At 42.5% G+C, this 16,352-nt stretch overlaps 1 protein-coding gene across 1 annotated transcript in view; it reads left to right on the top strand.

The window, feature by feature from the left end:
* Positions 1–1,942: 1,942 nt before the first annotated feature.
* Positions 1,943–16,352, top strand: part of ube4b (ubiquitination factor E4B, UFD2 homolog (S. cerevisiae)) — a 39,224-nt gene continuing 24,814 nt past the window's right edge. The window contains exons 1-3 of the mRNA XM_035388277.1: positions 1,943–2,240; positions 12,854–13,073; positions 15,205–15,340. Coding sequence (XP_035244168.1) covers positions 2,217–2,240; positions 12,854–13,073; positions 15,205–15,340 — 380 coding nt within the window. The 5' untranslated portion in view covers positions 1,943–2,216. The remainder of the gene's footprint in view (positions 2,241–12,853; positions 13,074–15,204; positions 15,341–16,352) is intronic.

The following is a 16,352-nucleotide window of genomic DNA, read 5'->3' as shown; positions in this document are numbered from 1 at the left end:
AAATCTCACAACGAGGTAAATACTAATCTAAATAATTTATCTACCAATAATATTATAAGATAATTGTAATAACGTAATTTGAGAGCTTGTAAAATTTTTGACATAAAAGAGTCCATGCAATTAAAGGGTATTAATTATAACATGCCACGGCGTCGTCACAGGTAGTGCATGTAGACCAAGCTCTGTTAGAATTATCTTAGATTACCTTTTTTTATTTGAAAAGGCGATGTGCAGAGGTGTCATGAGCTTAAATTACCCCCTCTATTGAATGCATAAACAAACACTGAAAACAAAAGGTCTATCGGCTGCTTTTGCTGTAAGCATAACAGTCAGTAATGCAGCCAGCTCCTTGGGAGTGGAGACCTCAAGTAGGTTTCCATAGGAAATGAAGTTCTTTCAGATAAAGTGCCTAGTCCACTGACAATCTATTAGGTTTGAAGCAGTACATTGATGTCAATAAAATATTTAACGGGGATCCAGTGTAGAGCTATGGTAAAATGGTTGATTAATTTAGTCAGTTTCCTTTTATAAAGATGTTTTTTCTTTCTCTGCCGAGGATGCAATTATTTCTTTCCTCTAGAGTGAGCATTATTTTTTTCTTTCAGTGTTAGCTGGGTCATTACTTTATTCACTGTCTCTCACCTGCTTCTCTGAGTTTCTCACTGATGATGTGGCTCAACAATTGTTAATTGAATCCTATACATTGACTCATTAAACAAAATTCCCAGGCTGAGGTGTTTGGAGCAGTCACACTTTTCCCTTTTATGAAGTATAATGCTGACAATGTCGCAGATATTTTTCCAATTATCAACGTTTCGTTCTTATAAAATTGTAGACTAAGTGACACACAGAAGCTATATACAATACTTTAGCTCAGACCAGCATATATGCTATGTGCATCTACACATTAAAATATCAAGTGTTAATTCAACTCTAACAGATAACATTTGGTCCTACTCTGAAATGTATTTAGCTGTTTTCCACTTAAACACAGATGCACAAAATATTGAACACAGAAGCACAAAATATTTGAATAGCTTATGTGCAGCTTTCTGACAAGCAGATAGCGACTTCTTTAAGTTTTGGTTTGGCATAATATTAGCATAAAATGAGGGCTATTTCTCTACTTGTAAACCTAGGTTGCAGACATATTTTTGTCACCATGTAAGAGTAATATAGCAGTTTTTGCATCATGAACTAGAGATTAACTGAACTGGTCCTTGCTGAAATGGCTGCATTGTTACTGATTTTGCATGTTTTTATGTTTTTTTAGTCTCCATTTTAATGCATATCTTAAAGAAAAACTGTCATATATTCCATGACAGCGGACACTTTGTGCTTCCTTTGTAGCCTGAGAATTTCATCCACTTTTGCTGCAAAATTATCTTCATTCTATTTGTGTTGTCATGGAGACGGAGGGATCAATCAAAAGGACAGTTAGGTTTGAAGTAAAATGAACATATTGCAGGGGTACCTAATGCTTTGAAAATAGAAGCAAATAAAAAAAGATATCAGATATAATTAAGTTTATTGTTCATGAAATCACATATTTGTAAAAAAAAATCTAAAGGAGGACATTGCAGCAAACTATTTGTTCAAGCTCCTCATTCCCCCATCATTACTACAAGAAACGCATTCAGCAGCTGGACCCACACACATCCTGAACTGGCCACTCCATGTGCAGACAAACACGAAGAATTTAACCTCATAGCCTGTAGAAGCTACAATCAGCAGGCCATTCTATAGCAAAACACTACATCACACAACACTTTCAGTCGCACAATGACGTTCAGACAAAAACCCTCCTGTTGTACTAGCTTTACGGTCACTAGAAATTACAGCGGAAGCGCCGCCCATTGCTCTGTTGCTGTGTGCGCAGTCACCCGGTGATTGGCTCTCTGGACTTGCCAGCTCGGAATATCCCAGACCCATGTCACGTGACTCCAGTTCCAAAATGGCCGCGTTGTTGTTTTGATGAATAATACTTTGTGTTTGTTTCATTCTTTACTGGATCGAAAAGAAAAATCCGTAAAACGGAGCAATATACAATTACAGTTCCTTTATATTTAAACATACATATAGTAAGATAAAAAAAGGCATTCGTCAATTTGAAATACTTGTAAGACTATGCACTTTTGGTCATATTAGCTAGCTAGCTAGATCAATTGGAAGAGAAGGATACCGATAAGAGTGAGATTAAAATTACAAGGAAAGCTATGGAGGAACTTAGTGCCGATGAGGTAAGAGTGGGAATTTTATTTTTTTCTGTGAATATTTATTTCGTGATTACTGACTGGAAAGGTGTTGTTTGCACAAGAGCTGTGGTGGCCAACCAACAGGCTATCGCTAACCCGGATAGCTAACGCAACTGAGGTACAGTAACGTTTGCTAGGAAGCCGGGCCAAGGGGCTCCATTGTACATGAAGTTATAGCAAGCTAACGGCAACTAACATCTTAACTGGCTCTATAGTGCCCCGATTAGTTACATGCGTCTCTGTCTTATATGTTGTATTTACTGAGTCAAAGTCGCGTCGAATGGTTCTTATGTTGGCCAGAGCTAAATAAATATAAATATTCGCTGGTCGTGTAGATAACGTTAGCTTGTGAGATAGCTATTGTGCAATCTGAAAATAGAAGCCTCTGCACTTGTTTGTACGTTAAAGTCTTTCTCGTTAAATTTGCCAGTACGGCTGGTGTGTTTGTTCTTAATCGCCTTTCTTCACAATAGTGGTTCATTACTGTGCTGCGTCGTACGTTGTGAATAAAATATTTTGTGACCAAGTATGCATTAGTTGGTCTATGTTTGAAGGTGAAGCCTAGCTGTTGTATTGGTGTGCATGCTAGTTGAAACAGAAACCCTAATTTTGACGACTGTGGCCAATATAAATGATGAACTGAGCAGATTTTTATTCAAATTAGCAAATTAGAACTGTAACTACCATATCAACATGTATTCACCACTATCAAATACCTAGCTAGGTAGTTTTCTTATCTATCGAAAACGGTTATTTTACTGTTTTGTGGTTGGCAGCTCATTGTCAAGTTTTTCGTTTTTATTTATTTATTTATTTATTTATTTATTTTGACTAAATGTATTCAGCAACATAGTTGCCAATGAGTTTTGCTTGAGAAAACGCAATACAGTGAGGCGCATTTACTACCACATTCTAGAATTGGCTACCTAGGCTGGTAAATTGAAAAGAGCCAAACATCGGTGCAGTCCAAATAAGCTGTGTTTGGATTGTCTACAGTACATAATTGAGATTAACCCACATTTATACTGTATCATTCTTTGTAATGATTGCTGCTTCGTGAAATTATCTTGCATATTGAGTCCTTGTGATGGAGCAACCTGGGGTTGAAGCTGTGGCTACATTAGTTATTTATGTGACTCAAGGTGAGGATAACAGCCAATTAACATTATTCCTTTGAATATAGAGAAAAACAGAGGAATGTCTTCATTATACTGGATGACAAGGAGCTCCATTGATGACACTTCTGGTTCTAACAACAGATGTTCTCAGTACTCTTAAATGCAGAATATGTGGTTAAAACACATAAATCAGTTTGACCACACGTTCAGTTGACTTTGATCACAATGCATTTGTTATCCATGACAAATGTATTGATACAATTGTCCTATAACTTTATTAAGCCTAGTTTCTTGTTCTCTGATGGAGGTGGAAAGTTTTTACTTCGTTATTCTATATATTTGACAACCTAATGCTGAATTACTTAACCACCTTACTGTTTTGCTAATTGTACATACATGAAGCTGGGTTTCTCCTCAGTCAAATGGCAATAATGACAATCAAAATGACAATAATACGCATGGAAGAGGCAGTTTTATGAACAGAAATGAACAGCAGAATACTTAAGTCGCTGTGTCATGAATTAGGCCTACATGTTTAAAAGTAGTCTATTTCCAGCATTTACTTTCAGATCAGTTGTTATTTTATTCAGCTGTTAATGGAATAGCATTACATTACATACATACAGGCATTTAGCAGACACTCTTAATAAGAGTGACACAAACATTTACATTGCATCCTTTTTTACAGCTATATATACTGAAGCAATGCAAGTCAGGTACCTTGATCAAGGGTACAATGGCAATGTCCTACCTGGGAATCGGACCTGTGACCTTTAGGTTACAAGATCAGCAAATATTTCATCCTTTAACAGAATGTAAGAAAGGGTATTTTGGCAAGATATTTCTATTAGCTTGTCCATTCTGTACAAGTAAGCGTGGTTCCGACAAGTATTCATATTGACTTAAGTGTAATTGTTCTATAGGTCAGTGCACAAATGATTCAAAAATTACATATAAATGATAACGCAATTATACACAATAATAGGTCATGGGACAAATAATTATAAGGTAAATATAGACATGTCCCAGTTTGCGTTTGGGTGGCAGATACTAGTAAAAAATTCAGAATCGACAACCAGTGAATATAGGATGCGCTTAGAATATCATGTTTCTTCTCAAACAGACTGTGGCAGGTTAAATGAAGGGGTATGAAATTATGGTCAGTATCCGGTTAACAGCTCAGACAAACACAATTAACTGCGAGCCCAGCTGGACAAAACAAATGAAAGGATGCCATAACCAGCGCCTATTGCAGTCAAATTTGTTTCATTAAGCAGGTACATCTTTTAACATAACGCATTCAAAGCCGGGAGGGCAAAAGGACCCTCCTCATTACTGTATTCTCATGTTTAGACTAATGGTAGAGAAAGGAAAAGTGCCAACTCCTTATCAGCCTTCTCCTGGAAATGGAGCATGAATCAGATATGGAGTATTTCTCAGTTTATTATCAGAAGGTATTGTCATAAATCTCACAAGCAGTTATGTCTCTGTTATGTTTTTGGAAGTCTATTACAGCATTGCTCTCTCTCAAAGGTTATGCAGCTCAGGGTTGTGGCTTGCATTATAGCAATGTAATGCCCATGGAACCTGAAAGGATCGAAAGTTTGGATAAATCTCATTTTCATTTTAGGGCTAAATGGGTAAATTTGAGGCAAGAGGTGCACTCATTGTTCTGGCTCATAGGAATCAACTTCAGACTCACAGATTCCCTGCTGTAGCAGTGTATGGCCTAGTTACTGAGAAAACATTCGAAGTAATATGTTTTACAAGGTCAAGGCTCTGTGTAAAATTGCTTTGTTATGCTTGTGCCACTTCAGATGACAATACTTGAGAAATGATGCAAAATGGGACATGGGCCCTGTGCTTTGATACGTTGTATAAGATGCATGCATCTGTGTGAAAACTATTTACACTTATTTTGGAAAATTATATAGAGGCAGTGCTTTGTATCACAGAGAGCTTTGAATGCACTGTAAATCTGTAAAGCAATAGGTATACTTTTACTGTGCCAGTGAATAATTTGATATTCAGCAAGAATGCAAGACCTCAGGCTATATAAAGAACATTTTGCCATGCAATAAAGCAAAATAAACCAACAATAAACATAAACAATCACAACTACCTAAATAGAATATGTGTGGTGAAAAATTATGAATAAATAAAGGGATAAAATGCTAAAATACTGACCGAAGTATTCAGAAGGTAAACTATAGCAAAAGTAAAGATAACTTTTTATTAGTGGTGGAAAAATAAAAGCACACACCCAAGCAGAGTTCAGTATAATTAGACTGGCCTGGATTTCCCCTTTAGGTAAACAGAATGTAAGAGAAAAGGGCATGAGTGTTATTTGTATGAAGAAGGGTTTTTCCACACTTAATAGCAAATAATGGTAATATTTTCAGTCTGGAAGACGGTAGGTAGGGCTTGGCTGGTTTATTAACAAACATTCATGTTAATAGCAAAAAAAAGGACTTTTTGGAATTGTTCTATTTGTGATGCACATGGCAGTCCAGTGTTTTAGAATTACTTTGACAAAAGTAATTATACATTTATATATAGCAGAGTTTAGCATTATGTAGCGCCGGTAAACACCTTTTGAACTTTGCTCGTTCTCTTTTGTGCTAAATGAAAATGCGCTGACTCAATCCAGTGTTGTCAAGTTTTTGAACATTATAAACATCAGGAGCATTCTCCTTTTTCAGCTTCATCCTTTCTTTTTGTACTTTAAGTATTAGCACTTCTTTGTCTGCTTTCCTAGCGGCAGTGGTGATGTTGTAGATTCTTCTGGAAGGCTTAAAGGTCTGCAGTGATCCTCAGACATGTCAGGTTTCACCCTGGTTTTCCCAGCACTCCCTGTTCAGACGAATGCAGTTAGTATCTCGTACTGTGGCTTCCCAGTTGCTTATCAGTTTAAGATTGAGCTACTTTCACTTTTGCTTTTTAAACTATGGATTAGCCTGTTTGATCAGAAGTTTTTCCATTTGAAAATGTTTTAATTGGAATCCTAACGGAAAAACACTAAATCTGGATCATGGCTTACATTTGGGGCCTTCTCTCCTTCTCTAAAGGCTAATAACCAAGCTTCATGAATACCTTTCTCCTCAGTAGAACTGGGACGGTTCTGTCTTGCTTATGCTCTTGGTGGTTTCACATAACTGAATGGCTCATTTTCAAAGCAAGCTGTGGGAGGAGTCAGCAAAGATGTGCTAACTCATAGCTTCCTTTTGCATTGCTTCTAAAACTGTGGGGACACGGAAAAGATGCTGTCGCTCATCACAGCAAAATGGCAGAGGTAGACTGAAGTAATGTGGAATCTTTTTTTAAATTAAAAAAAAAACTTTTTAAATCAGGCTTGGTCCAGATGATCTTGGTGATCTGGGTAGGTGCCAGCACCAGGAAGAGCACTGCAGCAAAGCAAGAGCATTTCCTGCCAGCTGTAGGATCCAGCTTGTCGTAGCGTAGTTTGGATTTTGCAGTGGAAAATGGGGTTTTATCTTGTTCTTGTATTCCCATGATCCTCTTTGTGCATGAAGTCACATTTTATCACACCAGGAACAAACGACTTGAGCTACTGCAGGGAAATTGCATGACACCCACTTTCCTGAAAGGCCAGACTCAGCATTTGTATAATAGTGAGAAAATATGCAACTCAAAGGTGAGGAGAAACACATACACCATAAAGGGGAAACCTTTGTAAGGGCTGTGAGCTGCTAGACTATGTTTTCGTTTTCGTTTTCTTCATGTAATGGTGTGTTTTTTTTCTATATAGTCGAGCACATTCCCTCCAACGTGACAGATGAAGAAATGAATTTTTCTGACCCTCCTTTTGAATCTTCAGGCTGGAGGAGCAACGGCACAAACCCAGAATGAAATAAGGATGAACCATGACCCAGGTTAAATTTTCTGAAAGGAAATGACGGTCTGAATTAAATTCAAGTGCTACTAGTTTATCATAAGGTCGTGCATCGTGTTCATATTTGCACAGAACCATAGTGAAGCTGCCTCCTGCACAAAGGCTCTTGTCTTGACTGGCAGGATTGCAGTTCAGTGCAAAAGTTAACATTAGCTTCATGTGTGGAGTGTTTCATTTATGTGTGCTGTTGGTTCCAGTTGCTTCCTCAGAGGGACTTTTGTAGCCTAGCAACATGGCTGTAATGTTCCCATAGACAGACTGTGCAGGTCTCCTCCAGCATGGGGGACATTCAGTAGTCAGTTTGAGGAAGAATGCTGGTGAATCCAAGTCTTTTTGCGATGTAGCCTATGCGCTAGGTGTGATTGGGACTTGGCGCGTGTTCTTCAGAACTGCACATGAATGGCGGGCTTTGAGTTGGCGCGTCCACCTGAGACTCTGCCTGGTTGGCTGCCCCATTATGTAGATCTGGTTGTGGCCATGCTAATGCCGACTAGCGGGGGTGACCCATAATTAACCCTGGCATTGTTCACTGGAGTTTCAGCAAGCTGTCGTCCGCCTCGTTGAACAGCGGCGCCTGTTGCAGTTGAAGGGGCTCCTCTGCTGGCCCCGTATCAGCTGCAGCAGATGCTCAGTGCACAGATGCAGTACCTGTGCAGAAAGGCTTGTGGCTGCTGGAGGGGAGAGCAGCAGCAGCAGCAGCAGGATTTTGGGACGGTCCCACAGTTACAGCGAGGTGTTCCTGATTGGAGCAGAAAAGAAAATGTGGGAATTGTGTTGTCAAAGAAGCTGAATTGAACATGATGCCCAGTGTCTTTTCTTCTTTGGAGGCCACGGTCGCATCTTAGATCCTGAGACTGCTTTTTTTGGGTTCGTTCTGTGCTTGAAGTTGGGCCTTTAGTGCCAACGAAACGCTGCATTCCAGCTTGAATTTCTTGCTGTGTTGTCAGGCCGTACTTGACTACCAGTATTATTGTTCTGAGGGCAGCAGTGTCACAGTAGCAGAGTGCTTAGCTGAGAAATTCCAGCTTCTTCGTTGTGAGCAGTTGTTGTGCATCTATTGCAAGAGGCAAATGCACTACTGGTCACTTTAACTTTCAGAATCCATTCGTCTGTCAACAACGCCTATATTCACAGCCCCTGTTATAGTGAGGAAACGATTGTCTCAGTCTAGTTGACCACTAATGTCTTTGAAAGCAGATAATGGGCTATCCACTATGAGGGGTGGAAGTAGCAAAAATGACAAAATGCTGAATTGAGTAAATTGCAAATAAATTAAATGTTGCATCAAATTAAATGCAATAAAATTAAATGTTGCATGAAATAAAATGCAATTAAATGTAAGTGTGAGCATGCTATCAATTTAAATAATCCATAGATGATAAAATAATTTTCAAATCAGTGTATTTGATCGCCTTGACATTTACTTATTCACTTGCAGTTTAATCAGTTCATTGCTCTGTAATTCCAGTCACCACCTCTTTTATCAGTACGCTGCTGCCGTCACTGCAACATTCATCAATTGAGTGCAACTTTTATCACCACTTATGGCATGGCAGTTTCACCATGCGTCAGTCAGATTGTCCCACCCACTGATGTTGCTTACATTTGTGCCCTCAGAATGCTGAAAGCTTCAACTTGCACATTATTTTGTTTCCTTTAACATTTGTCTTTAAATCTGCTTTCTGGGTCATTCCTCATCTTCTAAGGGCTTTTTAAGGTCAAAGGTTACAAAGTTTAAAAAGGAGATAGTGACTTCAGAGGATAAAGAATTTTGACAGAAGTGCTTTCAGGTAAATAACTTGCTTGTTAGGTATCTACAAACATGCTTTTGTTTGTTTGTGAAACAATGGATGGCGTTTACTGCTGAAGAAGAGGGGGTTGCAACTTGATACTCCACACACATCAAACTTCTTTCCCTGTGGACACATTGTAAGCTCAGTACAGATAATCAATAGCTATCTTGTAAAATTCCTAAGCAGTTTATAAGGTGATATCTTAATTGAAGGGGAACTTGAAAGTCAAAATGTGCTATTGTATTCAATTTGATTGTACTCATCAAGTAATTGCTTACACGACTCGGTGTTCTAAACTGCATTACTTTATCGCAGAACCCAATGCCCCCTCCCATCCTCCAGACAGTGGCCCAGGCCAGTCTTCTGAAAATATGATTTTCATTTCTAGGCCAGACTGTGCCTTTGGATTCAGCGAGTAATTAAATTTCAGCGGAATAGATCTTGGGACCCATTAGCGAGTGCGGGGAGAGCTCCTGGGCCGTGTCATTCAGAAGGGCCCGTGGAAAGCTCCGGAGGAACGGCGCTGGGAGAGAGGAGATGGGTGGGGGTTTCAGGTTAGTCCTCAGGATCAGTGCAGAGCCTTGTTTTCGGTCTCCGGCCTATATTTAGAGCAGCGAGGGCCGTGCTCACAGTGAAAAGCCTATTGTTTGAGCGCCGGGGCTCGAACAGTCATTTTATTATTAGACGTCTGCAGTGGAAGGGCAGCGTGGCGTGTTCTCGAGCACGCTGACTTTCAGCTGGCGGGGCCGCGGGGGGACGTCTGCACGCGCACAATAGATTATTTTCATGCCATCATGAATGCTTCGTTGCTGATGTGGGATGCAGGCTGTAGGCTTTAGGCTTAATCAACCTCCCCATTGGTTGATGGTTCTGAGGAGAACTGAACAGCGGCTATTTGAAATCAGGTCTTCGCTTACACAGATTATTATTATTTTTTTAGTCTTGCCTCACAGTTTGTGGTGACTTGTTGCTGCAAATCAGGACTCTCAGGCTGCAGTCATGACCTTCCTTTGTTACCAGAAGAGGGTCCACCTGCTTAAAACAAGTCTGCGAGGTTTATTGATGAAATACGCTCCCCAAACTTGTTGACCTGACACCAGCAGCATTGGCCCGCCATAGCATTGTGACTAGAAGAAATGAGAGGGCTTAGCAGCATAGGTAGCTAAATGCCAACGCCCCACGAGGTCATCCCATTAAATCTCCTTTAGTGAATTTATTTAGCTCCAGGTGCTCATCTTGATTTCAGCGGATGGCTGTGAGAATGATGTTTGGCACATTGGATTCCTGCTGACCACCTCATTTCAAATGCTTTTGGTGTCCTACCAGTTTTCACCATGAAGAAAAACGCAGATACGATGCTGGTGATGTGTAATCTCTTTGGTTGTTTGGGGGGTACGGCATATGTCATCTCTTTGGTTGTTTGAGGGTAGGCTACTGCATATGTAATCTCTTTGCTTGTTTGGGGGTACTGCTTAGGCCTATGTGATCTCTATGGTTGTTTGGGGGTACTGCATGTGCAATCTCTTTGCTTGTTTGGGGTTACTGCATCATATCTATTCTTTTCTGGGTTATTTTAAAGTTGGTTGAGGTCACGTGATGTTCTTTTCTCGTTTCAGTAAGATGTGAATGCGTTTTGGCCTTGGAAGGAGCAGTGCTTATGTTTGCGTTCCTCCCCTTGTCCCTAATGTTGCTCTTATAAAACCCAGGGCATCTGGAGGCTGTGCATAGTGCATGCCGCTCTAATGAGCAGCTGTCCTCTGGAGATCGTTCCATGGCATCTGATTCAGAGGGATGGTCAGGCCGCTGTGTGGTTAGCATTAGTGGTGGTTAGCGGAGAATCCGTGTCGCGAAGGCCTTCCTAAGCCTCATTGCTACTTCGAAATGCATTGCTATTGCGACTGCGAGTTATTGCTACTTATTTATATTGTTTCTTCACTTGGGGTGCTGATCCCATTGGAGAGGTTTAAGGATTTGTGCTCTTATCCTGCTTTGACCCCCCCCCCCCCCAGTTTGTCTGGACCCGAATAGACAGACTGAATTAAGGAGATCAGCGTGGCTTTCGTTTTCAGTTTTACTCCTCCGACTTGATTGGCCGGGCCTTTTGTCTCTAGACCGTTGTAATCTGCTCGGTGCGCTTAGATCGCAGCTCTGTCCCGCGTTCAGATGAACAAGTGCAGTCCTGGTTTGCTGGCCCTTCCCTCTCTGTTTCAGTCGCTCCGGGTCAGACGTCGTTTCTGAGTCTGCGTGTGGTGCGTCTGCGCAGACAGACGAGCGCTATGGAGCGAATGCAGTACCCTGTGGCCGGGGGAAGGAGCACCTGATTAAATGTATCTTTTTATTCAATGAACCTCAGAGGCAAGCCAGGCGACCGGCAACCAGAGCTGAATATGGATTTGCGATTGTGTCTGGTGTTTGATAACCGGCCCCTGCTCGTTCTCTTCTCCGAATTTAACAGCACGTCCTCAGGTGGGCCGAAGTGATACGGGTGCTGCTGTCTTAATGGAAGGTCATCGCATCTTTTATGTACAGCTGTGTAGCTGAACTAGGCTTTCTCTTGCAGTGAAGAAAAAGTATGTTTTTTTCTTATATCCGGCCGTGGAAGGAAGGCTTGCAGAAGTCAGCTATCTTCAGATATCTACAGTAGTGCACGCTAATGCGTGTTAGCGGTTTCACTTCTCCCAGACCGCTACGAACACTGCCAAGAGAGAGAGAGCCGTGTTACAGTGTAGACTGTAGTTAGAGATTAAATGTGTGCAAGCCAGTAACATCTGTGTGACTAATAAATATTACCAATATGACATTGTTACAGGTTTGTTTTGTTCCCCTTTTTATTATGAAAATATTCCAGATTTAGTCTAAGATAGCTTGAGTTACTGGTAAAATACAGTGGGCCTCTGGGAAAATACAAGCAAGCAAAACTTTAGTATCCTATTCACTGTATGTTCAGTGAATAGGGTACTAAAGTGAATCTACTGAAGTAGGCTACTGAGTATTATGAATATTAGATGTTATGCCCACTTAACCTTATAAAAACCCCAGTGATATAAACAGCAACAGCAATACCAAAATAATGCTCATACTTCAGAATTATATTACAAATATAGCAAGTTTGATGGAAGCTTGTTCTGTTTAATTAGTACTTTTTTTATTTGGTATTTAATCCAGTGAAATGTAGGCTAATTTATTCATGTAACTATCCTTTTTTTAATTGCATATTTGAATTAGTGTTTCAAAGATAACATTTAAGTTTGTTTGAAGTAATTCTTTTTTGCTTTTTAAAATGTCCATGATGTTGATTGCACAATAACTTGGCAAATTAATATCTATTGTCTAACTCAGGCATGGAAATATCACTGTGTGTTTAGGCACCGAAGTATTTATTTGAAAAGTTCATTATCCTTCTCACAATTCCACCCCTTTGCTATGTTAATTTTGTCTTTTGATATAAAATTAGATTAACAAATGAAGATGTGGGTGTGTTTGTTTCTACAAACAAAGTTGCTGTTCCATCCATACGGTCGGCTGTATGAGCACTAAACCAAAGCTGGAAATGCTCTTGCTTTTTTACCCCCCTTGGGGAAAGTGGGATCTGTGTAACGGTGGAGTTAGTAGGTCTGTGTGAGATGACAGACCTCATTCTCCTGCATTATTTAACCCTTGCATGTCCTGAGCCTTAAGCCCAGAGAAGGGAACAGCACTGTTATGAGGGCTTGCTGCGCATCGTGTTGTGTTGTGAACGTGAAGCTGCATAATCGCTGTTTCCTCCCGCTGCAGATCCGCAGAAGGCGATTGGCCCGGCTGGCGGGCGGACAGACGTCACAGCCCACCACGCCCCTCAGCACCCCCCTAACGTCCCCGCAGAGAGAGACCCCGCCTGGCCCTCCGCCCGGACCCTCGGGAGTCCCTCCGCACCCCCCGGCCCACGCCCCCTCCCACAGCCTGGGGCTCAGTGTCCACAGCGGCACCCCGGCCACCTCCCCCATCGGGGCCTCAGGTACGAGGGGGGGCTCTGTCAGCAGCCGTGAGCTGTTTACCGCAGTCCGAGCGTGCTGGCGTGCGTAGTCCTGCTCACCGTGTCCTCGGCTCGCAGTCAGACCTGCGTGTGTGAGCCAGCCGGGGCACTTCATAAATCAGCAGTAACTTAAAGCTGTGTGGAAATAGGACTCACCGTTGGAGTTCAGGACGGAAGGCAGCAGGCAGCAGGCAGCAGGCAGCAGGCAGCAGGCAGCAGGCAGCAGCCTGGAAACATGTGTCTGCAGCCTGAGCAGGGGGATCGGGACGGGGAGCGCGATGCAGAGCCGCACTGAGAGAAGAACAGGAGTACTGTGTGTTTCCTCTGGGGGCTTTCCATGCACCAGGAGGGACCGTAATCTGCTTTAGCAATGCAGCCTGAAATCCTGGAAGTTCGGCTGCTACAAAACTGTTTAATATGGAATATTTATAACATATTTTTGATCAACTGACGGCGTTCAGCACGTACAGAATTGTTAAGCAAGGTCTTTAAAATCCATTCGATGCCAAAATCAAACAAGACTTCATTAATATGCTAACTGGCACAGTGTTAGGACATGAGAACATGAGTATACAAGTATGCAAACAGGTCATTCAAGCTTACAGTGTACCTGTAGACTAACGCATATCCTGCGCCGTGTCAGTAATGGATCAGAAACCCCTGAGGTCGATTCCCAGCCTGGGCCTTTCTGTGTGGGGTTTGCATGTTCTCCCTGTGCCTGTGTGGGTTTCCTCCAGGTACTCCAGTTTCCCCCGACAGACCAAAGACTTGCACGTTAGGCTACTTTGGGGGGCATTAACCGGGCATTGCTGTAAATGAGGATGTATAAATAAAGGTTAATAAATAAATAAATAAATAAACAAACATAACCGGGCGAATTGTTCCATACGTTGAAAACTCTATCCTCAAATTTTTCTGTATGGCAGTGTTAGTAGTACACATTGTACTGCATTAAGTCATTTAATGTGACCTACAGCATAAAATTAGTGCAATTAATATCACCCTGTAAAAGGACTCCTTCAGAACCGCCCGGCATTCAGTGAAATCGGTAGTCTTTGAAATAACATTTTGCACAGTCAACATGATGAAGGCTCTTCTCCCACGCTCTCACCGCGGACCGAGCTCTGCCTGTGTCTGCTCAGTTAAAAGCCGTGGGAACGTGAGTGAGGCTGTGAGGCCAGTGCTGCGTTAGTGAGATAGGCCTGCTCGCTCGCTCTCTTTAGTCACCGGACGTCTCTCTATGTCCTCCGTCAGCACTGTGGCCTTGCAGGGGTGTGGGGGGGGGGTCTGGTGTAACAGTTCCTGGGCCCGAACCCAAGGCCGGAGCGCAGCTTGTTCTCCTGCCTGCTCCGTTGTTCCGTCTCGCGTTTTTCCGCTGAGCTGTGCACGAGCGGGAACCCCCGCGGTCCGGGACTGCGCGTTTATTCCATTCTCCAGCTGCCGGCACACGTCTGATTTATGGCTCTTTCTGGTACTGTCACATCTGTTTGTGTAGCAGTCCATTTTTGAGGGGAGCGTTGCGCAAAAGCAGCGTTTCTGCATACGTTTTGTCCCCCTCCCCCGACTGCAACTAGGGGAATGAGCTCGGCGGTGTTCGGCGGCCGTCACTCGCTGACCTCACTGTGTGAGGTCAAAAGAGCTCATGATGATGAGGGCGGGTCATTCTGCCCATCTACACTCATCATTTCTCTGTGCTCTGCTTCAGAAGAATATTAACAGTGGCTGTTGAGCTTTTGCCTTAGGGGAATTGTGGACCAGAGCGCTCATCTGATGTGTTATAAAGGTTATAAAAGTGTCCTTCAATGGAGATGATGCTTTATACGGTGCTGGAAGTGCACCTTGTTAATGGCAGTTGGCATCTCAGCTTCTTAAGCTAATGTTTATGCACCAGTGTCCCTAAACCTTGAGTGAAGTGTATGCTCAGTGTAGATTTTCTGTCCAATGAACCTGGGATTTAAAAGATTTTATGTACTGCTAATGTGGTCATTTCCCATGTAAACGCAGATGCTTCAGTTCTGCTAGTATTTGTGTTATTCTTCCAGACAGTTAAAAGTTGTGTCATGTTACCTTCTTCACATTCCCCCCTTCTCCGCCCCCTTCCCCCTCCCCGCAGGGGTGGCGTATCGGAGCCAGAGCAGCGAGGGGGTCAGCTCCCTGTCCAGCTCTCCCTCAAACAGCCTAGAGACCCAGTCCCAGAGCCTGTCCCGGTCGCAGAGCATGGACATCGACACGGCATCCTGTGAAAAGAGGTGAGCCCTGTGCCCGGGTCCCGCGAAGGGGCCGAAAATCTGCTGCCGGTTTTAAATGGGCCCTGGGTTTATATGGGCCCTGGGTTTATATGGGCCCTGGGTTTATATGGGCCCTGGGTTTATACGGGCCCTGGGCTTATATGGGCCCTGGGTTTATATGGGCCCTGGGTGATCATGGGCCCTGGGTTTATATGGGCCTTGGGTTTATATGGGCCCTGGGTTTATATGGGCCCTGGGTTTATATGGGCCCTGGGTTTATATGGACCCTGAGTTTATATGTGCCCTGGGTTTATATGGGCCCTGGGTTTATATGTGCCCTGGATGTACATGGGTCCTGGGTTTATATGGGCCCTGGATGTATATGGGCCCTGAGTTTATATGGACCCTGGGTTTATATGGGCCCTGGGTTTATATGTGCCCTGGGTTTATATGGGCCCTGGGTGGATATGGGCCCTGGGTTTATATGTGCCCTGGATGTACATGGGCCCTGGGTTTATATGGCTTTTATTATGTTGCAGATAAAGTTATAGACTCATTTGATCATGGTCTTAATTGGTTGTCCCTGAGAAGCTATTTTTTTGTAAAATTCGATGTTTGAACTTTATTTTGATTTAAGGTTAAACTGTAAACTTTTGAGGTATGTTAATAACCCGTGAGGAAATTCATATCAGTGATAACTTCACATTTTTCATTTGAATATGGCCATAAAGCATGCTCAAATGCCTTGACACTGATAGAGTAGCTGTTTCTAGACTTCAGTCTTCTGTCAGTTTCCTGTGTTGTCCTACAGCTGTATTAGGACATTTTCCAAACAGTCATTTCTTCCTTTTCATTGGCTGATTGGATTTACTGATAATCACAGCGGGAAAATGATCTTCCCTGTGAGGCTAGCCATCTCTTCAGTGAACATGCCGAGTGATGGTTCATTTGTGTTCTTCTTCCTTTTCCTCTTCCGAAACCAACATGCTCTTCCCCGTCAACCTCCTCACACTCTTCCCCTTCCTCTTGGTCC

This window comes from Anguilla anguilla, chromosome 13 (genome assembly GCF_013347855.1).
Source record: "Anguilla anguilla isolate fAngAng1 chromosome 13, fAngAng1.pri, whole genome shotgun sequence".
Lineage (NCBI taxonomy): Eukaryota > Metazoa > Chordata > Actinopteri > Anguilliformes > Anguillidae > Anguilla > Anguilla anguilla.
This window is presented reverse-complemented; position numbering and strand designations above follow the sequence as displayed.